The 22,701-nt window shown below is 52.9% G+C and overlaps 3 protein-coding genes across 7 annotated transcripts in view; 2 read left to right on the forward strand and 1 right to left on the reverse strand.

The window, feature by feature from the left end:
* Nucleotides 1-22,701, forward strand: part of LOC137849109 (protein N-terminal glutamine amidohydrolase-like) — a 26,055-nt gene continuing 3,354 nt past the window's right edge. Inside the window, exons 1-6 of one of the 5 annotated variants that reach the window (XM_068668594.1) lie at nt 1-224; nt 412-511; nt 1,271-1,321; nt 2,529-2,677; nt 3,024-3,148; nt 8,115-8,416. In XM_068668594.1, coding sequence (XP_068524695.1) covers nt 148-224; nt 412-511; nt 1,271-1,321; nt 2,529-2,677; nt 3,024-3,148; nt 8,115-8,248 — 636 coding nt within the window. In that variant the 5' untranslated portion in view covers nt 1-147 and the 3' untranslated portion in view covers nt 8,249-8,416. The other 4 variants (XM_068668593.1, XM_068668598.1, XM_068668596.1 and 1 more) reach the window with 4 other exon arrangements.
* On the forward strand, nt 14,886-16,595 carry LOC137849110 (maestro heat-like repeat-containing protein family member 1). Its single transcript, XM_068668599.1, has 5 exons — nt 14,886-15,044; nt 15,186-15,265; nt 15,425-15,545; nt 15,827-15,916; nt 16,003-16,595. The coding sequence occupies exons 1-5, from the start codon at nt 14,886-14,888 to the stop codon at nt 16,174-16,176; spliced, it is 624 nt and encodes a 207-aa protein (XP_068524700.1). The 3' UTR covers nt 16,177-16,595.
* LOC137849108 (adenylate cyclase type 10-like) overlaps nt 22,052-22,701 on the reverse strand; it is a 17,163-nt gene continuing 16,513 nt past the window's right edge. Inside the window, 1 exon segment of the mRNA XM_068668592.1 lies at nt 22,052-22,454. The gene's annotated coding sequence lies outside the window, so the exon portion shown is untranslated.

Genomic DNA, 22,701 nt, shown 5'->3' on the forward strand with positions numbered 1-22,701 from the left:
ACCGTTTGAGCCTTTTGGCGGGCGGGAAGCGGCGCGTGCCGCCCCCTCAGGCGGGCGCCGCCTCCTCACGGGCTCCGCGCCCGCCCTCAGGCGGCTCCCTCAGGAGCCCGGCCCCGTTCCCCAGCACGGGAAGTCTGCCCCCGGAGCATGGCGGAGCTGGATGAGGACCGGTACCGGCCGGCGGTGCCTCCCCGAGCCGCCTGCGCCTACACCGGCTGCTACTGGTAAGGGAGGCGCCTGAAAATGGCGGCCGGCGCCTGACTGGAGGCTGGCGGCACGCTGAGGGGGGGAGTTGAAAACGGAGCTAAAAACCCCGCAGGGAAACCTTCCCGGCCCGGTTTGGGTTGCTGGAAGTGAAGGTGAAAAGGGGATTGAAAAGAAAACGGTGCCGTCGACGGTTGTGTTTTGCAGTGAGGAAAACGTGTGGAAGCTGTGCGACTACATCAGGAGTCGGGGGGAGCGCCCTGTGGAGGAGTTCTACGCGGTTTTCATCTCCAACGAGAGGAGGATGGTGAGTGGGTGAGTTGTGCGCTCCGTGGGGGTGGTAAACCAGAGGCGGGGGGAGGTGGGAGGCGCTTTAACTACCCCAGGCCTTTTAAGTACAGCCTGGGGTAGGTGAGTCTTGGCCCCAGGCCCCCCTGCAGCAGCTGAGAGGCACGCAGGCAGCAGCACCTGGGAGCATGAAGAATTTCATTTGTTTCTGGCCTCCAGACCCCACGCAGTATTTGCTCAAGACATCAAGGCAACACCAGAACCTGAGAAACAGTAAAAGGAAACAGCTCGACCTGCTGCACCAGAAGAGAGCCCTGCTCTCTCCTCTAGAAGCCCCAAGGATAAGGATACCCTCAGGGGAACAAAAGGTTCATGGCATTCTTTCCAAGCTTAAAAGAAGTTGCCCTAAAACAACAGATCAATCTTAATTAAAGGTTAAAGGTTGGGCTAGATGATCTTAAAGGTCTCTTCCAACCTGAATGTTTCTATGAATGTCCTTACCTGACACGCTTGGATTGTGGGAAGAAGGAATCACGGTGCCCCTAAGGGCTGTGGGATGATTTTTCCCTGTCATCCATCAAGTTAGGGGGAATATTACATTATATGGTCCAGAATAGCGTCCAGTTTAATGTTTCTGAAAGATAAAAACTGGAGCAAGCTTTCTGACAGCAGCACTGACACAAGCTGATGAAATGCAGAGTTTAGCAAAGAACTTACCCAAGCCGAAACTAATCTCTGTAAGTCAGGAGTGGTTTATGCCAAATTGCTTAACTTTCAGGTCCCGCTCTGGAAACAGAAGTCAGGGCATGGAGATGAGCCTGTTGTCTGGGTAAGGCCCTCTGTTCTTTCTTTGTCAGTATTTAAGTGCGTGCCTCTGTAGCTGAGGTCTGCAGGATCAGATGTGGGTAGTGTTAGATACCTCTGCTGGAATGAATTTAGGTTTATGTCCCCCCTGAGCATCAGGAAGCACTCTGTATGTGCCAGAGGTCCCTTCCGACCTCAGCCGTCCTGTATTTCTGTATTAGTATTTATTATTCTTCTACAGCAGCCTAAATGCAACCCTTTTATTGTTCACAGGGAAATAGCAGTGAGATGGCCCATAAAACCACCAGGTGACAAAGCTTAGTTAGCATCGGTAAGAGTGCACAACAGTTCTGTGAAAATTACTGTCTGGTTTTGTTGGGGCCCGCCAGCTTTGTAGGATGTTAAATAGATGTCTTGTAACAAGCTGACGGGTGAAAATATCCATATAGGTCTGACATGGGATGGAAAAACGTGAGCAATACATGTCTTCAGGTGCCAGCTTGTATGTAAGCTCTTCCAGAGTTTTTGGCGTGTCATTTAATGTAATGTAGTTCAGTAGTTGCCACTACAGAATTCCTTTTAAAGATGTGTAGTTATGGTTATACTGTATGGGAGGGAAAAAATCAATTTTGCGTGGCAATTTGTTTCAGAAATTCTGTTTTTTAAAAAAAAAATCTGTGAATTTCTGAAATTCTGTCCTTACAGAGTCATTTTCTGGAAAATTATCAGTGTGTTTATATTGTACAAAAGGCTTGGTTTAAAAAGAGGTCCAAGTGTTATCGGGATGATCTGAGAAGGAATAGGAGTTAACAACAAGTATCTTCAGTTTACTTTTTGGAAAACTGCAATGAATGTAAGTAACTAACACTGAAAATAGTAACTGGAGTTTCTCCAGCCCCCTGCCATACCCGTGTTTCCTACATGTTAAGGAATCAAAGATGTGGTATGAGGACTAGCGTACTCTTCAGGTTAGCTGCCCAGGCTGATACCAAAGAAGGCTACAAGTAATGGGGAGAATAGCAAGGCTTACCAAAAGGCACGAGGGCTGAGGCAGGCATTAGGAAACGTCTCTCCTGGTGCTGGAACATCACAGGCGCGATACCCGAGCATCAGAAAGCAGTCTCTAAAGAAGAGAAGCTGTAGCCTCAGCTTCCAGGAGGCTTTTTTTCTACTCCCTGTGTGGGTTTCTGGTTAACAACTGTTTAACTCCTGACAATTACCGTTCTTCCCAGGACTACCACGTTATCCTACTTCATGTTTCCAGTGGGGAGCAGAACTTCATTTATGATCTTGACACAGTGCTGCCATTCCCCTGTCCTTTTGACGTGTACAGCACGGAGGCCTTCAGGCTGGATGACAGCCTTCATCCTGAATTTCACAGGTGAGGACAAAAAAAAAAAAGATGAAGAGCATGAATTTTATTTCATGAAGTCCAAGTTGAAGTTGTCTCTGTGGATATATACTGATAGAAGTCTTCTGTTATACTCCAAGAAACTCAATGCACTGCATTATTTTTCTAAAGCTCTTTAATTGCTGTTGTTTAATCATCAAAAGCCTTTCCTTGCTGATGTTTATTCTTAACAGCCCAGCAGCTTAGCCCAGTGTTTCTGAGTGGAGTATTTAACTAAGCTAAGACTCCCTGGGAGGAAGAAAGGGCTCTTCTCCAGAGTGGCTAATGCAGCGTTATGTACATATATCTCTTGATACAATTGTGCATTGTTGTTTAGGAAAATCCGGATGATACGAGCAGATCTGTACCTGGAGACGTTTGCTTCGGACAGATCTCACATGAAAGATGCAGATGGGAAATGGCAGAAACCTCCTCCCTCGTACCCCTGCATTGAAACAGCAGGTGAGCTGGCAGGACTCCTTTTTCCTTTTAACAGAGTTGAATGATTCAGTCAGAGGTGGGTGCAATAAAAAAATGTGCTTTTGGACATGTGCTTTGGAAGCGTATCCAGCCAGCACAGTGTGTGGGGACAAAATGGGGCTCTGCAGTGCTTGCCTTTTCCGAACATGTAAAGTGTAGCGTGCTTCCTGGCAGCTGCCACTGCTGTTATCAAACACGAACTGCTGGTCTTCAGAAACTGAGCAGAGAGTAAGAGGTATGAAATGTTGCAGTGGGGAGCTGAAACAGAGGCCAAGCAACCTGCCTAGGGTTGGAAAGGGAATTTTTAACACGGTGATTACCCCACTTTTTTTTATCACACGGCATTTCAGCTTACTCGAACCACGTGTTTGCCAAGCTGGCTAATGTTTGCCATGTGCTTATTCTCTCCTTTTCTTCCCAGATGGAGAGAAGTGTGGTGAAGTTTTGTTTTGGTGGAGTTTGTTGATGCTGTGCACGTTTGGTTTTGCTGCTTTTTTAATAATACAATGCTACCATATATTTCTGTTAGAGAAGGTGGGGTCAAAGGAACATGTCTTGTGTCTAGAGCCAAGTTTATTGTGGTTTTAAGCCACAGGCAAGTTAATTCACAGTTTTTGTGTTGCTTTCTAAGAAAGTTTGGCGTTTCACTTGGGTATAAATGAGTTATGAGTGGGGGCGGGAGCACAGGTACAGCCTTGTGAAGCATTTTTAGAAATTCCAGGCTATGAAACACCTGTCTCAGCCAGCCTCCAGGTCATCCTTGGGATGTTGGTAGGTAGCTAAAGATGCAGAGACTTTGATTGCTGCCGTACTTCATTCCTTAGCCTGTACCTTGCCAGGCTGGGAGGAGCATCCCCAGGTCATCCAGTCCAGACCCTGCTCAAAGCCGGTGCAGTTAGACTGAGGGGCTTTAAGACTCTGTCTGGTCTAGCCTGGAACAACTCCAGGGACAGCCATTGCACCACCTCTCTGGGCACAGTGTTCCAATATTTGATCCCAGGCATGAATTCAATACAATTCCAGTATGCAACCAGAGTTTCCTGTGTTCCCACTCGAGTGCTTTGCTTCTTGTCCTGTTGCCAGCCACCTGGAAGGCTCTGAGTGCACCTGTGGTGATGTGCTCTTGTCTGGGCAGTCACCTGGGTGTTGCAGGGGACAGTGACTGCTTACCCTGCGCCCACCCAAGGTGGAGGATCGCTGACTGGGTAGCTCTGGGATTGGGGTCAGAACAGGAGGAGACTCTGTCAGGTCTAGGACATCTCGTTCACACTGCCTTTCGCTCAGTGCAAGTTTCTCAGGCTTTGGTTTTGTTTTTCCTTTCCTCACCTGAGGCACCTCGTAATGGTGTGTGCTTCCATGTATGCACAGTCTTATCAGGCATAAAGCACCTGATTTCAAACTTGATAGGAAGCCAGGTGGCTGACCCTTGGTTAGTGTAAAACAGCCTGGGACATTGATGTTCATCCACGCCAAATGCCTTTATGGATAATTGCTTCCTCCCCACTTAGAGTACTCTCTTTTCCATGCTAATTTGTGTTTGTGGAAGATTAAATTGCTCGCTGCTGGTGTTAGAGGTGACTGTAATTTAACAGCTGGCGGAATTGATCACGTATATGGCTTTAGTGCCAATTTATTTGTGAGATCAGAGCATTACATTACTCCTTGAGGTTATATTGCTGTCATTTAGAGAAGCCAGAGTCATAAGCTCTTGAGAAGATGACTACAAAAGCTTATCAGTTACAAGGACTCATATTACATCTATTTGGTCTGTCTTTGATGCTAAACAAATGCTTGAAGACTGAAAAATAGCATAAATACATATATTTTTTTTTAATGTATATGAGCATTGTACTGTTAAAAAGAAATGAGCTTGTGAACTTAGGGTATTTAAAGAAAATCAGTGCTCTGGTGCTGCTGCGTCTTAAAGGATGTTAGTTACACTCAACACACCCTGCTTCACTTATCTGGTGGGGTTTTAAAGCTTTTAGTAAACTTAAAAAGATTGGAGGTTTTGTTCTTGATACTGAAATATTGCCTCTTCAGGGCAGAGCAGCTGCTGAGCCCAAATAGAGCACTTTGGGCAAGGAAATTCTGTAGCATTTAAGTCAAATGTAGGCCAAATAGGGTAATGTAAATACCCACTGTGGTGCTGGGACAAGGCACTGGGACCAGTGATGCCTTTTTATGAAGTTTACCAGGAAGTGTTAAAGGACTGTGAAATTCCTGTTGGAATTCAACCAATAAACTATCAGGAACCAGTGAAGCATTTTTTTTTTCCTAATACTAACTCAAAAGGAATAATTCTTGTGTTGGAGTAAGTCTTGTGTTGGCAGTGCTCTGGCCTCTGTTCCTCTGCTGCGGGTGCTCATCCTGCTTTTTTAAATAAAACTAAACAAGATCTGTTTTGAGGTGTGGATTCACCATTCTGGAGCTGGCTAGCCCAGCCTGGGGTTTTCTTTTAAGTCTTCCTCCTACAAATGAATGAGGTTTGATTCTGCATGGTTTAAGTCCCGATGAGATCAGCCCTCCTTGCTGCAAGCCTGTGTAAAATCCAGCTTGCACCCTGCAGTTACTCAGGTCTTACTGCTTCGATACAACTGGTAGCACCAGCTCCTAACGCTGAAAAGCCTCACTTTGATTTTCAGTTCTCCCCAGGTGTTTGGCAGCACACAGGCAGAATGGATGTGTAAAGGCTTTTTGTTCTTCTTATTACTACTGAAATCCCTAGAAGCCATGAATTCTGGGGGTTTATTTCTGAAGAATGCAGGTAGGGCAGCTGAGGAACTGTGTGGGTGCCGTGTGTGATGCGTTTCTGTAACGGGCAGCTGCTAGACAGGGCAGGCAGGTGGCTGCAGTTCCCTTCTGTACCTTCTCCACAAGGTAATGGCAGGATCCTAGCGGAAGGAAAGAAGGACTGATACAGATCTAAGCAGCTCATGCGTGCTATAACCTGATTCCCATTTGAAAATAAAACTGTTGTGAGAAACACCTCAAATAATTTTCTTCAGACAGGATCTTCTGTGAAGTTATTTTATTTGCGAGTGCAATGGCATGCGGCCTGTCAATCAGGAGCGCATTTCAGTAAACAAACCATAACCTTTTATTCGCTATTACCCGATGCCTGATCACCTCCCCTGTTTCCTCACTGAATCCTCTCTGGATTTATTCTTCATTCCCCCTCAGCCACTAGATGCCCTAACTATTTGACTTCTCTTTTTCTATGAATTTTAATTTATTTTCCAATCCTTTCAAGCCCTGTTTTCCCAGAAATTCAAATAGCTTGTTAGTGCCTTCCTTCACAGCTGCTTTCTCCTGTCCTAACAATAAAAGATCATCCATATATTGTTACAGCAACACCCCCTTTGGAGGTTGGAATTACTCCAAAAACTCCTGTTGGCAGATGCCACAGGTATCGTGGCTGTTAGGCTGTGCACTATCGGATGGTGTTTTTGTTTTGTCCCTGCTCAGGGCAAAAGTGTCAGACTTGATCAAAAAAGAAATGAAAACGTGCACGGATCTCAGAATGCACCAGGTAGGTCTCACGGACTGTAAACAAAGTGAGTTTGGGCAAAGAGGAAGCCTTAGCTCTGTGCGTGCCCAAATGCAGACTAGTGTAACACCTACAGCATCAGAGGAGGACTGTGAGCGTGTTGTAAATCTTAAAAATAAACAGCAGATTTTTCATTATTATTTTTTGCCACTTTTTATCTGCTTCAGAAAAAGGCTTTTGTGGTGGTCTGTTTTTGCGGAGCTGTTGGCTAAAGCTGTAAGGTCTCACATAAGTGCACAGCCTTTAGATGTGACACGTGAATAACAAGGATGACAAAGGGGGACTTCTGTCTCCTGAACCAAAGGAGATGGGAGAGCACTCGTGTTTTCCTACAGGCAGTTACATGGCTCTCATACTGCTTTAGTGCCACCTACTGACTGGTCTTTAGACCATCTGCTCTTCGCGGGATGGTGAAACTTGTTTCTTCTTCTTGCTTGCCTGTTACAACAGGTTTTGCTTTCATTAAACTCCTGATGCACTGTGTTATGCCCTGCCACCACCCTCCTGACTGTCAGAGACTGTTTTCCTTCCTACAGACAGTGTGACAGCAGCTCCCAAGTTGCTAACAGCAGCTGCTTTGGTTGTGACTCTGCTGGAACAATCCCCCTTGGGCTTCTTCACCATTCGCAGAACATTTTAATTAAATTATTCTTCTGCTATGCTCAGTGCACATAAAGCAGGGACTTGTTTGTCTTTCAGATCTTAAACTACATGAGTAATCACATTAATTGTGAAATAAAAGCATCTGAGAGGAAAAGACAAGCTGGGGATTGGAAAACAAGCTTACCAGGCTACCTGCATGCTGGAACTGTTATCCTCTGCCGGTTGTTCTGGAGTTCCAACAGAAAATTGCTGGGCTTGTGCTATTTTAAATCCCCACGTAGTCGAGTAGAAAGTGGCCTTGTGCTGGCACTTGTGGCAGCAGTGGGACTGTGGTTGAGAGAGTTTTTGATGTTCAGTACCCAAAGGGGCTGACAAGGAAAAGGTCAAGTTAGGGGCCAGACCTTGCAGGTGCTGAGAGCTGGGGCTCAGAAAATCCCAAAGCTGTGCTGCGGCGTAGATATGGTGCAAACAAGAGGGCTGCAGGGGCTGCGTGTTGGCTGGGACTGCTGGGTATGGGATTCCCAAACGTCTTCCCTTCCTCGCTTACACTATCTGTAATGGTGAGCCTAATTACACAGGCTTTTTGCAGCTGGAGCAAATTCCATTTCTATGGAATTTGGTTCTGGTGGCTCTGTATGGTCTGCAGAGCTGTTGGACTGCTGCTCAGCAAGCGTGCTGTGAGCTGCTCTGAGTTATACTTTCAAACGGTTTTTCTTGGGATTTTCATGGTAGCTGTATGTGCTACAGAAGCTGAATCGGGAACTCTGACATTTCACTTCTCTGCTCTTGTTTTAGATTCCAAGATGAACTTGGATGATTTCATCGGTATGAATCCCAGAGTGGGCTGGGGCTCAGTGCTGCCCTTATCGGACTTTGTGCGCCAGTTTGGCAGACAGACTCATCTCAGCTGCTCCGTGAAAGCACAGTGAAGTAAAGAAGCTCTTTAGGCTGCAGGTTGCAGGTGGTTTGATTTGTTTTGCTGCTCTTACATTGTATTTATGAATGGTTTACATTTCTTTATATGGAATAAGCGTTTGGGCAAATACAGTACCCAGGGTACACTGAACTGAATAAAGTCTTTTATTTTTATTACAAAAGAGTCAACTTCTTTTTTTTTTTAATAAATCAGATCAGAGGTTGACATCCCACCATAAACGTGTTGCTCTGTTGTAAACAGAGGCCACTCTTGCAGCTCCCCCCACTACCAAAACCTCGCCACATAAACCCAGCACCTGGGCGTCACTCAACAGAGCCATTGAGCTGTAGAACATCAGGTTGTCATCCCTCCAGACATGAGTTTGCTCCTTGATTAAACTACTGAGCTGGTTCCTGGTGGCTGAAATCCATGGCACGCTCCCTTTAGTGAGGCTCAGATAGGAGAATTTGCCACGTTTGGTCTAATTTCAGGATCAAGGCTGTTAAGGAGAACAGAGACAACCATTATTCAGAATGTAGAAGTTAAAAATCAGCATGAAGAAACGTTCCTTTTTCTCTTTACTCACTCTTTAGCTTGTCCTTTCCCACAGAGAAGTCTTGACTTTCTGTAGTCCATTCCTATTACAGTATTTATGTGCTGAGAGTCCCCGTGTGGTGGCTTTTTGGACTCGGTCACCCCTGAATTAGGCATTGAACAAACAGAAAAAAGTTCCTCACAGTCCCACTCTCTCCTGGCTTCTCTGTGCTGGTGGTCACTGGAAATTCTCCAGTAACCCAACACTACAACGTTTGCTACTGAAAATGTTAGGGCAAGGCCTTGACGGCCTGACATCCACGCTGGGGTCACCCTGTCCCATGGGTCGGTCCTCTCACTTCCACCAAACTATGGATGCAGTGAGCTGGGATGGGACAGAAGACCCATGTCTGTCCTGCCTCTTTCTCCTCTGCTGCTTCCTTTTTGTTAAGAATATCATTTATTCAATTCAACCTCTTTTATGTGCCTGTTTGGGACTTTAGGGGAAAAAAAAAAGCTCTATTTTTCTGACACGCATTTTCTCGGTTGATGCATTTCTGCAGGCCCATCTCGTGGAAATAAAATTTTTCAGTTGGCCAGCAGAGAGCAGTCAGCACGCAGCAAGCGTGCGGCCAGTTCCCTGCTGGCACGGTGTGCCAGGAGCTGTTACAGCTCAAAACAAATCATCCCACAGCGGCGCAGAGGTGATCTGTGTCTCACAGGGTTGGGGCACCGGGTTTCGTGTTGCCCTTGTCAGCCTGAGCCCCTGAGGGCATCGAGGAGCGTGCCAAGGCCTTCAAACCAAGCCTTTGGATCGAACCAGCGTTTGTAATTCCTACTGAAATGGGTGCGTGGCACTTGAGGATGTCAAACTAATCGATGTATGGATTTGGGGGGCTAAATTTAGGCACCTGGGAGGCTGCAATCCGATCTGCACCACTAAGTAGAGCAGCTGGGAGGCACCGGGCTGTACTCGTATGAATCAGATTCCAGGATCAGAGCCCGGGTCGGAACATTTTGGCCTGTGGGGCCCTTCCCTGCTCGCCCGCTCGGCGTCATCCAGCCAGGACCTCATGTGTGCTGTGAAACCATCTGCTGTGAAAACGGTCAGCTCTAGGGTCTGCTTTTCCCTTGTTAGGATGAATTGGGCCGAATTTTCCCGTTTTACGGTGCCGTGAGGTTGTTTTCTCCTTTTCCCCTTGCCTTTCCAGCAAACGCGGGTGGTGGGTTGAAGGACACTGCAAGGAGCAGGCAGGAGGTGTGAAAACCCCGCCGGGTCATTCCTGTAGCCCCCAGCAGCTGAGCACCTGCCTCCACCTTTTGTGGGGTTGCCCTCTTAGGGCACTTAGGATTCGCAGGCTCGGGGAATCTCAACGTGAAACCCATCTCCACGTCCGCCTGCGGTAATTTCCTGCTCAGAAATTGGAGGGAGCAAGCGCCGGTGATTTTCTTCTCCCTCCTGGCTTCCCCCGTGCTGGCCCAGCCGAGGTCAAGGTGAATGAGGCATACCCGGGGAGTGTCCGGAGGCATCCGCGCAGCTTTGCTCAGCAGCTGCCTGCGCCCTTGCCCCTGGAGCTCGGCGAAGATCTGAGCGAGGCTTTTTTGTCATCATGGTGTCAGCAGAGAAGCACTCGCTGGAAGGGCAGCCTCTCAAAGCACAGCTGCAGCAGCGGTTCTGGAAAATCTCCCCGGTTTGACCTAAGATAAACAAATATGGCAGCTGAAGCGTCCTCAATGTTTCCTTGTTCTTACAGTAGGAAATACCTTGGATGCTGAGGGCGGCTAAAACAAATCTTGCTTACTTATCTAAGGCCTCTGGCAAGTCCCTGAGTTTCTGGGGGAGCTAAGCTGCTTCCCATGCGGGAGGCACACAGAGCTCGGGTTCGTGCCGCCGAAAATCAGCACGCAAAGGACCTGAGCTGTGGACCGGTGCTCGCCAGGCCCGAGGGAGGTGGCATTGCTGGGTGTGATGAGCAGGGTGTTTCCAGCAGGCCAGATTCCTGACATTACATGACTTAAAAGCAGGAAATGCTCATTTGGCTCTCTCCAACGTCATACCTGCCTTCCCATGCAGGGCTATATCTGAAAGCCAAACACTGCAATAAGGCAGGAATCGTTACATGTTACTTTTTTTTTTTTTTAACCAGCCTACACGGTAAGAATATGGTAGTTAGCTCAGCCTTCCCCTCTTCCGAGTGTGTAATGGTGGTGGCATGCTTCCCACCGCCTTGGCATGGCTGGTCGGGTGGCAGAGCACCAGCTTCACACTCGGAGCCCTCCAGAAAAACCACTCTGCCACGGCTTTTAATGATTTAGCTGTAAAACCTCCCTCCGCTGCCATGGCTTCCGACTTGCAGAGGGGAACAAGGGTTTCCAGCCCGTGTTTATAGCTCCTGTAATCAGTAAGGCCACTTATACTGTACTCATGCACTCATCACAGAGTGTTTTGCTGTATGAAATGGTCGTGGTTATATTTTCCCTGTGCAAAAACAAAGTCATCACAAACTCGGGCGGCAACGTTCGGCGTGTTTTGCCCTTGCTGCGTGCTGCTGTTTCTTCAGCAAACGGAGCGTCTACCAGCCCGAGCCACGCTCCTAGCACAAAAACCCCAGCCTGCTGTACGTCAGGAACCCCTCTGGTGTTTTTCTCTACTTGTTTTTTTTTTGTCTTGTGTGAAGTAAACACAACTATTTAGTAAACTTTGCTCAGCTGCTACCTCAGTACGAATATGAGGCGATGCCAGCACAGTCCACAGGGTTCCATTAGTAGAGCTGAAAGCCGAGTTTGATCCGTTCTGCCAGAGGTACTAAAAATACCTTCTAATATGCTAAGGTATGTGTCTAGCCAGAAGATGTTTTCAAACGCCTTGTTCCAGGGAGCTGCTACACAGTAAACGGAGCCCGAGCAGCTCAGTCCTGAGGTGCAGAGGAAGAAGAGAAGAGGAAGGCCAAGTGCCTCCAGCCTGGCTCTAGACCAGGGGTAGCAGCACCATGTTCCCCCCACGTTGGTCCCAGCAGCAGGGTGGGAAGAGGGGACCTGGAGGGGGTTACAGTGCCCTACCTGCCATATGAACCAGTGGTGTTTTACTGGGAGGAATTAGATGCTTAATCCCTCATTCACACTTCCTGAACACTGTGAGGGACGGTGACTCCACCACCTCCCTGGGCAGGCCGTTCCAGTGCCTGACTGCTCTCTGAGAGAAAAAGTTGTTCCTGATATCTTATCTCCCCAGGCACAACTTGTGGCCATTTCCTCAAGTCCTATCATTAGTTATCTGAGAAAAGAGGCTGACCCCCTCCTCATCACAACCTCCCTTCAGGAAGTTGTAGAGTACAATGAGGTCTCCCCTGAGCCTCCACTTCCGCAGACCAACCACCCCCAGCTCCCTCAGCCGCTCCTCACAGGACTTGTGCCCCAGGCCCTTCCCCAGCTTTGTAGCCCTGTTCTGGGCACACTCCAGGGCCTCGATGTCCTTCTGGTACTGAGGGGCCCAAAGCTGAGCACAGCACCTGAGGGGCGGCCTCACCATGTAATACACAATAAATGTTTGTTCATTGTCTTTTGTATTATAAAAACAAGGAGTTCCGTTTGAGGAGCAGGAGTTGCAAAAGCTCCCTGCTGAAGTAAGGAGCTGTATAATACTTGGCTAGACACTATGAAAATTCTTTTGCTTAATGTAACAAAAAAGAGAACCCCCTCCCCTTCTCTCCTTCTGCATCTCAGTTGCCTCTTTTGTTCAAAGACCCTGCTGCAAAGCTCATGTAACCATCTCCTGATAAGTTGTTAAACTAGTGTATCAACATCCTGCCTTCCTGTCTCACGCTGGGCCAACATGACCAACTAAAAAAAGAAGTTGAACCACAACGCCGAGGAAGACTACGGCCTTCATCTTCACGACCACCAGAGGGACAGAGACGACCCCCCTAGCAACAGTGCGCGCAGTCGCAGAATATACCAGGATGTGCTGTGTAATCCCAGAATTACCAAGATATAAAAAGGGATGCTGGCGGGGGTGAGGTGCGCGCCGTTGGTGGAGCCGAGACTCCGTGGCCGCCCAGCGCTGTTTTGCTTGCTGTTGCTTACTCAATAACTTCCTTTCTATTATTAATGCAATGTTCTCTGAAAATTAATTAAGGGGGCAACTTATAACACTGGGGAGCTCTGCTTGGGCATGGCTGGTGTGGCTGGTGGCGAAAGTGGGGTGGCTGGCGGGCAGCCTGCGATGGCAACCGATTGCGTTGCCCTTCACGGGCACCAGGCCTTGCAGCTGCCCCTGAGCAGCTCCTCTGGGAAGGATCCAGCGCTGAAGCATCTCACAGTGCTGGGAGCTCCCTTCACATCGGCCACGCTAATGCTGAAATTCCTCCTGTCCTCCTCCCTGCCAGGCGTCCAGCCAGGTGCAGGAGCACTCCATCTGCCTCTTCCAAGCTGTGGTGGAGGCTGTGCTGCGGCAAAGGAAGAAGGAAATGAAGAGGACAGTGCACAGGAGCTTTCTCCCACTCTACTTTCACATGAGAGACCAGAGTGAGAGCGTAGCAAAGGTACAGATCTCAGAGCTGAGCAGTTATGTGGGCAATGGTGTACTGATGCCACAGGGTTGCTCTGGGGGATCACAGAATTTCTAGGTTGGAAGAGACCTCAAGATCATCGAGTCCAGCCTCTGATCTCTGGCCGTGATCTCTGGGATCTCTCTCATTGTGAGCTGCCTCCGATAGTGGCAGTCCCGTGGCCTTGCCTTGGCCACTGAACCCAGTGCACGCTGTCCGAGCCACGGCTGCGCTCGCGTCAGGCAGCACCCTGGGGTGTCACCAAGTGACGTCACAATGGGTGCCCACCCAGCCCAGGCGCGTGTCACAGTGGCACCCATTGTGACATCACTTGGTGACACCCCAGGGCTCCGCCTTATAAGAGCGCAGCCGTGGCTCGGACCCTCAGTGTCGGTGCACGGCAGTGACGGACAGGGCAGGAGCACAGGGCCTTCGAGGAGTCCCCGAGCATAGCCCACGTCCCACAATGCCGCAACCGCCCGCCCAGAGGAGCCGCCGGTTTCTATCTGAGAACTCTCCCACTCCAGAGGCTGCTTCTGAAGGGGATGAGGAGGGAGGCATGCCCCCCAGGCAGCCCAGGCTGGCCTGGCAGGAGACCTGGTCGTCTAGGGGCAGCAACCGGCCAGCAGAGGACAGCTTGCTGGCAGTGGAAAGAACCCCAGTCGAGGCCTTTTTGCCGGAAGAGGACAGCAGCCCGGCAGACGCCATTGCTCAGGCAGCGGGCAGCAGCGGGGTAGAGGAGAGCCAGGACGACTTACAGTGGCTGGATCCCAGTGAGTCAGGGTCTTCGGGATGGGGTGGGGAGGGTTGGGGACACAGAGACCGCAGCCTGACTCCAGGACTCCTTCCCTGGGTAAAGCGGCGCTTGGGCTGACGGGGCCGAGCTTCCTCCGCAGCACCACAGAATGCCAGGACGCTTTGGGCTGGGGGGGACCTCGGCGATCACGATGCTCCCCCCCAGCCCAGGCTGCCCAAAGCCCACCCAGCCTGGCCGTGGGCAGTGCCAGGGAGGGGGCACCGCAGCCTGCGCCAAGGCCTCACTGCCCTGGGCGTGAAGGAGAGAAATCCCTGCCTGGCCGAAAGAAACCTGCCCTCTTTGAGGTTAAAGGTGTCACCCCTTGTCCTGTCGCTGCAGTCCATGATGAAGATCCCCCCCTAGCTTTCCTGGAGGCCCCTTTGGGCACGGGGAGGCCGCAGCGAGGTCCCCCCGCAGTCTTCTCCAGGCTCCACAAGCCCAGCTCCCTCAGCCTCTCTTCCCAGCGGAGCTGCTGCAGCCTCTGGGCATCCCCGCGGCCTCCCCACGTCCTTCTGGGGCTGGGGCCCTTCCTCTCCTCACCCCTGCATTCAGCCCTTCTCTGCAGCACTCTTTGCTTTCCTCCTTTCCAGATAAGGCATGGAAACTGTGCAGAGACAAGGCCGTGGAATTCATCAGGGCGTATGTCAGAGGCACAGAAAAGGTAATGGCAGCCGCTTGCATCACAGCTGTGCTCCTGGCGCTGCCCTCCAGGGGTCCCACACAGCCCCAGACCCCTCAAGGCTTTGGTCCTGCTGGCCGTGGGTGTCCCCCTAATGCTCTGTTGGTGTCTTTGTGGCTGCCAGGACGACGAGGAGCAGAAGATGCTGTTCCTCAGCAAAATCTGCGATCTGTGCAGATGTGTCACCGAGAAGGGTGTGCCAATGAACTTGCATGGCTTCTGCAGCAAACATAAGCTGGTGGAGAACATCATGGTGAGAGGATGCGCAGCGGGTTGAGGAAGGGGCAAGGCCCCCCGGCACCAGCCCCCTGGGAGGCGAGGGCTGGGGCAGCGCTGGCTCTGCTGCTGCTGGGTGCCGGCGGCTCCAAGGTCTCATCCTGCTTGTGCTCTGCAGGCGCTGCTGGAAAAGGAGCCCGTGGACAGCTTGCGCACAGCATTCCGGCAGAAGGCCATGGAGACTGTCGCCCTCCTCAGGTGCGTGCCCAGCCCCTGGTGGCAATGTCCTGGTGGCCCTGAAGCTGGCAGGGAGGCTGCCCGTCCCTCCCAGGGATGCCTGGCCAAGGGAGGTCCATGTCCTCCTTCATAAGCCTCGAGGCACTGCGTCCAACAGGCTCCTCTCTCTCTCTCCTTCAGCAACACCATACCAACAGCACTGCGTGGCAAAAAGGAGAGACTCCTGCGTGTGTGCTTCAAGAGCGTCTTCTTTCTGCCTCCGGAGTCGGATGTGCCAGAGACAGGAGTGCTCTACGCCAAGGTATGTGCTGGGTGAGGTACCGGCACCCCCAGTCCTGCTGAGCTGCTGCCTTGCTTCCCCGTGCTGACACAACCAGAGACCAGTGCAGGGCCGGGGCCCAGATTTGCTTTCCCAGCCTCACCCTTTCCCCTTCCCCGACCTGATCTTGTGCTGCAGGAGGTCTGCACACAGCAGCTTTTTAGCCCCAAAGCCACCCCTGAACTCCAGAGGGGCTCAGAGCCAGCTCCTGGGGGTGAGGAGGGCCACAGAAATAATTCGATGCTCTTCTGTCCTCCCTGCAGACTATGAAAGCCATGGACACCATGCTGGAGGGCTTCGTACGCAACTGTCCCAACACCAGTGTCAGCATAGAGTTGGAGAATATGTTGAAGGTTTGGCATTTGCAAAGAATTTCCAAAGAATCCTCTCAGGTCACATTTGCAGACCACTGTCAACCCAGCAACTTCTCTTCTCGCAGGTGATGCTGGACTTTGCTGTCTCCAAAGACTCAGCTGTGCGTGAGAGCGCTGTGAGGAGGATTGAGAGGCTGGGTGATTTCATCATCAGTTATTTCGTGAGCGAGGTAAGGCACAAGGAACCCTCCACCCTTTCCTGCATCCCAGAGCATCCTGCCACTCAGGGGTGCCTGTGAGGCAAGCCTCGATGCACGTGAGTGCATCAGAACCGTGAATCGAGGGTCTTCGTCCCTCCTTCGCCCCTGCTCTTCCCTTCCCAGGCCGTGCTCTCTCAGGGACCGGCTCTGCCTCCACTAAGCCCTTTGTCTCTCCTCCCTTCCTCACCCAGATCACAGATGACTATGAAAACTATAGCGATGATGAGCCCACAGAGCTCTACATCCCCATCCTGGGACAGCTGCTGGGCATCCTCTTCATTTTCACCGGTGACAAAGATTCCATCAGATTCACAGCTTTAGAAACTCTTTCTCACATATACAAAATCATCAGAAAAGGAAGAGGTAAGAAGGTGTGGTGGGCAGCGTCCGTCTGCACACAAACATCTACTGATTTGTCTACTTGTTTTCCCCGAGTTTAGTGGGGACTGTTAGTGTTAGGTTAGAGGTTGGACTCGATGATCTTGAGGTCTCTTCCAACCTAGAAATTCTGTGATTCTGTGAGTATTGTGAAGGATTGTTTTTGTGCTTGGTGGAGGCTGCCCACGGAATTCTGCCAGGTTCCCTGGCCTCCTCTGCTCCTCACAGCAGCTTCCCGCAGCATTCTGCCTATCGTTTTCCACAGAAGCTAGATGCTCACCTGCCGTCCAGGAGCAGCCCTCCCCAGATCACCTACCACGCTGTTTTGTGGTGTCCCCCAGTCTAAGCCATCAATCGATGAGCACTTCCCAAACCGCATCTTCCCCAAGGAGTGAACAGCAGAGCCAGCCGTGCAGCACCAGGGATGGTGACGCCCTCCAGAATGCTCCCTGACTGTTTGCTCCCTGCCGTCTTAAAGGCAGGTGTCAGGGGGCTTCCTGCACATCCTGACCCCGAGCAGAAGGGGGTCTGTGACACGCTGCTACCCCCACGGCACCCAACGGCATTGCTTCTCCTCCTTCTGCATCATCCCTGAGGTCCCTCTTGCTCCCAGCACTCCTCACCTTGTGCTTTACATCCCTGCCCGCCACTCTCCTCGCCGTGGGTCTGAGCCTCCCTCCTCAGCCATTCCTAGTGAAAGTGCTTTTCACCATTTGGCAAGCTTGTTGGCAAAGATGCTCTTCCCTACTGACTCTTCGCTGTTTCCCCCTGTTTAGAATGCATATTGAGAGAGGACATGGTAAATTATGCAGTGAGACACAAGAAATTGGAGTATGCAAAACTTCCATTTTCTACAACATCAACTCCGTGTGAAATTGCCAAGGTAATGAGCTCTGGCCTTGCTGGGGATCTTGTCCGCAGCATCAGCAGGCATCTCGTGTGAGCAAAGGGGTCCAGAACCGGTGGGGCTGGCACGGCCTCACTCGCCCTGCTGAGAGGGTTCCTCTTGTCCCCAGGCTGGGGCTATGCGAAGGCTGCTCCCCTGTGTCCCGGCAGCAGCTCCAGCCCTCCTGGCCACCAGCAGGCCCTGGTTACCTGCAGGGCCAGCACTCTGGCCCCATATGCCCCATCCTCACCCCTTCCCCCGAGGGCCCTCTCTCCAGAGCTGCCCTTGCTGCTCAGCTAAGCAGCACCCTTGGGACACTCAGTGAGGCATGTCTTCGCTCCTCCTTCTTCCCACAGGGGTTTGGAGGACATCTCTTCCCTGCTGAGAGGCTGGACATCGTCCTCACAGCCCTTGAAGCTTTACAAGACTCCAGCATCCATGACAAGCAGGGGGCCTGCAGCGTGCTGGACGCAGCCTTGGAGGACCCTTTCTACTGGCTGACAGATGTAAGTGGCCTGTGGCCATGGCCCTGCCCTTGAGCTCTTCCAGGCGTGGTTCCTCTCTCCTTCCCTGCCTCCCTCCCTGCCTCCCTCGCACATCGGGGTCTCTTGGGCTCCAGAAGCCACCTGAAGCCAGCAGAGAGCAATGGAAGGGGCCAAAGTTTGAGTGGCAGCTGTGGCAATGGCTGCGGTCTGCTGGCAACACCATTCCCACTTTGTCCCCCAAGGTGCCAACAATCATGGAGTGCATCAGGAGAAACCTGGGCAGCATCCACACGGCATCGGCGCGGCAGTGCCTGGACTCCCTGCTTCTCCAGATGACCAACATGATGCCCAGGGAAGAAGTCGAGAACCTGCTGCAGTTCCCTCCGCCACGTGACAGGTCCTGGCCTTAACATCCTTGAGGGCTTGTTCCGCGTCGGGAGATGCACCTGGAGACTCTCTGCTTGCCACACCAATGGCAAAGAGCAGGACATCCCCAAGGAGCACAGCCCTCCTTCCCACCAATGTGTTCCAGCCCTACTGGGCCAGCCAGGGCTGCAGCAGCCCAGCTGTCCAAGGCAGCCCAGAGTCCCCCTGCCCCCAGGGAACACCAGCTCAGCCCCCTCCTGCCTGCCCAGGCTGGGCCCTCAGTGCTCCCCAGGTCACAGGGGCTGCAGGACAGCCTGGGTCCTCTGGGGCTGGCCCAGATGGTGGCCCTGCGGCTGAGGCAGCCTCACTGACAGAGGATTCTGGGCTTGCAGCACTGACCTGGCCATGTGGGAGGTGATCCTGGCCATGCCGAAGACCTTGGAGAGGGTTTTAAACATCGTGTTGCAAGGCATCCCGCTGTGCCAGTGGTGCAAGGAAGTCACCAAAGATACCTGCATCCGTCGCTTGGCTGTGAGTTCCCAGATGAAACCTTGCTCCCAGCAGGGCTACGTGTGCCCCTTCAGGCACACAGGCACAGCCCTGTGCCCATCTACCCCCAAACTGCCAGCTCCCGCAGGACGTACGGACACATGGTCCCTGGGGCCGGCAAGCCCCCGTAGCTCCCCGCGCCTGGTGCCTCTTTGGTGCCAGCTGGCGCTGCCCCATCCCTGCCCAAAGGTGGGAGAAGAAGAGGCTGCAGGGGGCCCTGCCAGGCTCTCACTGCTCTTTCTTGCAGATGCTGGCCCAGAATCACATTTCTGAGGAGGACTTTGTTAACCCAGTGCACCTCCAGAGCTACCTGAGGCACCCAAGACCAATGATGCGCTTTTTGGTTCTGAAAGGGCTCTGCACCGTGTCAGAGAGCCCTGAGAAGGTGAGCGGGCCATCGTCAAGCAAAGCCATGTTGGCAGCCTGGGGCTTTGCTCTTCTGCCCTCCCGTCCCTCCCCGCTGCCAGGAAGCAAGGCAGGAGGCTGGTGCTCAGGAACCAGAGCCCTTTGCCCAGGGTGGTCTCTCACTGCCTCACGGAAGGGAAATGGTGTCTTTCCTACAGGCAAGGGAAATTCAGGTCGTGCTGTCAGACATTGTGGAGGCCCTGCAGGACACCAACACAGACGTGGTGCTGAAGGCCCTGCTTGTGCTGAGAAACGTGATGGCTCATGTGGAGAGGTGGAAGTACGGTGGCCCGCCTCCGCAGCTGGCTGAGAAGCTCCTGCCGCTCTTTGACCACGTAAGTGTGCTGCGGGAGCCCGAGCCCTCAGCTGGGCCCCCTGTAACGAGGGCTGCCCTTCAGCCCGGCCCTGTGGGCAGCACTCAGGCAGGGCCTTCCCAGTCTCCTCGTCAGCCCAGGCGCTGGGGAGCTCTGCTTGGGCATGGCTGGTGCGGCTGGTGGCGAAAGTGGGGTGGCTGGCGGGCAGCCTGCGATGGCAACCGATTGCGTTGCCCTTCACGGGCACCAGGCCTTGCAGCTGCCCCTGAGCAGCTCCTCTGGGAAGGATCCAGCGCTGAAGCATCTCACAGTGCTGGGAGCTCCCTTCACATCGGCCACGCTAATGCTGAAATTCCTCCTGTCCTCCTCCCTGCCAGGCGTCCAGCCAGGTGCAGGAGCACTCCATCTGCCTCTTCCAAGCCGTGGTGGAGGCTGTGCTGCGGCAAAGGACGAAGAGAATGAAGAGGACAGTTCACAGGAGCCTTCTCCCACTCTACTTTCACATGAGAGACCAGAGTGAGAGCATAGCAAAGGTACAGATCTCAGAGCTGAGCAGTTATGTGGGCAAGGGTGTGCTGATGCCACAGGGTTGCTCTGGGGGATCTCTGGCCGGCAGCATGAGCTGCCTCCGATGGTGGCTGTCCCGTGGCCTTGCCTTGGCCACTGAACCCAGTGCACGCTGCCCCCCACCACAGCCTCCCATAACGCGCTGGGAAAGGCTCGCAGCCCTGCCAAGAGGAGGGGACAGAGGGTCTCCTTCCCAAGGCTGTGCTGCTACCTCCCAACCTCTGCTGCTCCGCAGGCCTCTGGGGAAGCTCTCGCCGTGGCTGCAGAGTTTCTGCGACGCAAGGAGCTCAAGCGCTTCGTCCAGACAGAACAGACGCAGAGGATCGGGGAGTGCTTGGTAAGGACCCAACTTGGTTTGCCCCAGCTGGGCAAACGCGCCCGGCCAGAGCCCGCTGCCTGCAGCCGCATCCTCGCTCCCTTCCTGCCAGCACAGAGCCCCAGGGGGCTCTTCTGCAGGCCCCTCTGCCCTCCCTGCCCCCAGGATGCTGGAGGAGACCCTGGAGAGGGTGTGCAAGCCCCGTGACCCTGCGTTCTCTCTCTCTCCAGCTGCAGCAGGACAGAGGCAGAGTAGAAGAATACCTGCAGCAGAGCCAGCCCTACCTGCAGGCCACTCAGACCAACTTGCGACTTGAGGCCGTCAGATTCATTGGTGAGCCCAGCCCCTGGGTCCCTCTTGGGGCAGCCTTTGGCAGCCCCAGGCACTGCCCTGTTGCCCCCAGAGCCTCCCGACTGGGCCCTTGCTCCAGGGTGCAGGAGGGGGCACAGCCTGGCTGGCCAGGCCAGGGGCTGCGCTGCTGGGAGCGTGCTGGGGAGCGGGGCTCTGATGGGGTCTCTGTGTCTAGGTCTTGCTGCGCGCTACTGCAAGGACCAGAACAAGGAGAAGCTGAATGAAATCCTCAGAGGTGAGTGAGGGCAGTGGGGCGTGTGCTAGGGCTGGGGGGACAGCGGCAGAGGCCCCCGTGCCTTGCCCTGCTCCAGGGAAATGCTTCGGGGCGGAGGAGCAATGCAGCCATAGGAACGAGGGAGAGGAGACGGGGTAGCCTGTGGTGTCAGGGAATGGCCTCCCAGCCTGGAGCTGGGCAGTGCCGCTGAAAGGGTTGAGTGTCCCTGAGGAAGAGTCAGGGGAAAGGGCAGTAAGGCTGACAGAAGGTGGGAGCCTGTTGTAGAGCACGCAACCAGGACGAAGAGGGAGATGAGACAGCCTACAAGCAGCTAGGAGCAGGGTCACGATTGCTAGCCCTTGCTCTCATGGGGAAGCACAATAGCGAGAGGAAAGAGTCCAGGAGATTCCTGGAGTGTGTGAATCCTCCCAAGGGATGGAGGCAGGTGGTGAGGGAACCAGCTTGTGAAGGTGCCCCACTTGACCTGTGGTGCGCAGGTGGGGAAGGACTGGTGGCTGCATTTGGGACATTGCTGAGCAGCAGCTTTCAACGGATTCCTTTGTCCCTCCTGCTCCTCCTGGCCTGGGGAAGAGTCGAGTGGGGCTGGCATGCTCTGCAGGGGATGCCTGGGGATCTCTGCAAGGAGTGGGTTTTCATCTCTGCTCTTCTTTCTTTTGCAGTCCTCCAGCCTTCAGAGAACGACCCGGAACCCATGGTCCGTTCCCTGGCAGTTGAAACCACCGTGACCCTGGAGTCAAGGCATACCGCAACGTCAGGACGGAGATTTCCACTGCCGTGGTGCCGCTAGCCCCGCAGCAGTCCTCAAAAGAGCAATATATATTTTAATAGAACTAGGTTGTTGTCTCGTTATTCCTGCAGCTCCTTCACAGTGACTCGGTGCCATGACGCTGAGCTAACTTGGAGGCCACCAAGGACGTCTTTTCCCTGGGCCCGGTGACTGCATGGCGCCTACTCAACCAGTGAAAGAGTCACAGAACCCTTGCGCTTGGAAAAGGGCCTTCAGCTCAAGTCCAAGCGTCAGCTAACACCACCAGGCCCACCACAAAACCACGGCCCTTAGCGCCAAGTCCACGCATTTCTTTAATAGCTCCAGGCCTGGGACTCCAGCAGTGCCCTGGGCAGCCGGTTCCACCCTTTGCATGAAGAAATTCTTCCTGACATCCCATCCTGTGAGTCCACCTGTGGTAGGTGCGCCCAGGTAGAAGAACTGCTCAGCCTCCTGGCAGAGCTTCGGGAGGAGGTGGGCAGGCTGAGGAGCACCAGGGAGTCGGAGAAGGTTGAACTGTACTCTGCCAGCCCTGGGACAGATGCGTCAGGCAGACACAGCAGAGGAAATGGAGGATCCCCTACCCTCTGGCCATCAGGCAGAAGGAGTGCATCTCAGTGACGAAGGGATGGAAGTTTAGATCTGCTCGGGGCAGCAGGCGAACCCCTCCTTGCCTACCTCACCTTCCTTTCAGGTGCCCTGAAACAACAGACTCTGGAAGTGATGGACACACAAACGATGATGTGCATGAAGGTCCATCCAGGTTGGAGGGGTTTTCTAGGGCAAGTCAGCCTTCCCCAGTATCACGACCACCTCCATCAAGAAGAAGAGAAGGGTTACTGTCATAAGTGACTCCCTTCTGAGCAGAACAGAGGGCCGCATACGCCAACCTGACCCAACCCATGGAGAAGTCTGCTGCCTCCCAGGAGATCAGGGTAAAAGGTGT

This window comes from Anas acuta, unplaced genomic scaffold, assembly GCF_963932015.1.
Source record: "Anas acuta unplaced genomic scaffold, bAnaAcu1.1 SCAFFOLD_38, whole genome shotgun sequence".
Taxonomy (NCBI): domain Eukaryota; kingdom Metazoa; phylum Chordata; class Aves; order Anseriformes; family Anatidae; genus Anas; species Anas acuta.

What these genes read in the sequence shown, in the direction of transcription:
- LOC137849110 (XM_068668599.1), top strand. Translation starts at nt 14,886, where the DNA reads ATGCTCTGTTGGTGTCTTTGTGGCTGCCAGGACGACGAGGAGCAGAAG. An exon ending in GAGACTGTCGCCCTCCTCAG is followed by an intron (nt 15,266 to 15,424) that starts GTGCGTGCCCAG and finishes TCTCTCCTTCAG; the next exon opens with CAACACCATACCAACAGCAC. An exon ending in CAGGAGTGCTCTACGCCAAG is followed by an intron (nt 15,546 to 15,826) that starts GTATGTGCTGGG and finishes TCCTCCCTGCAG; the next exon opens with ACTATGAAAGCCATGGACAC.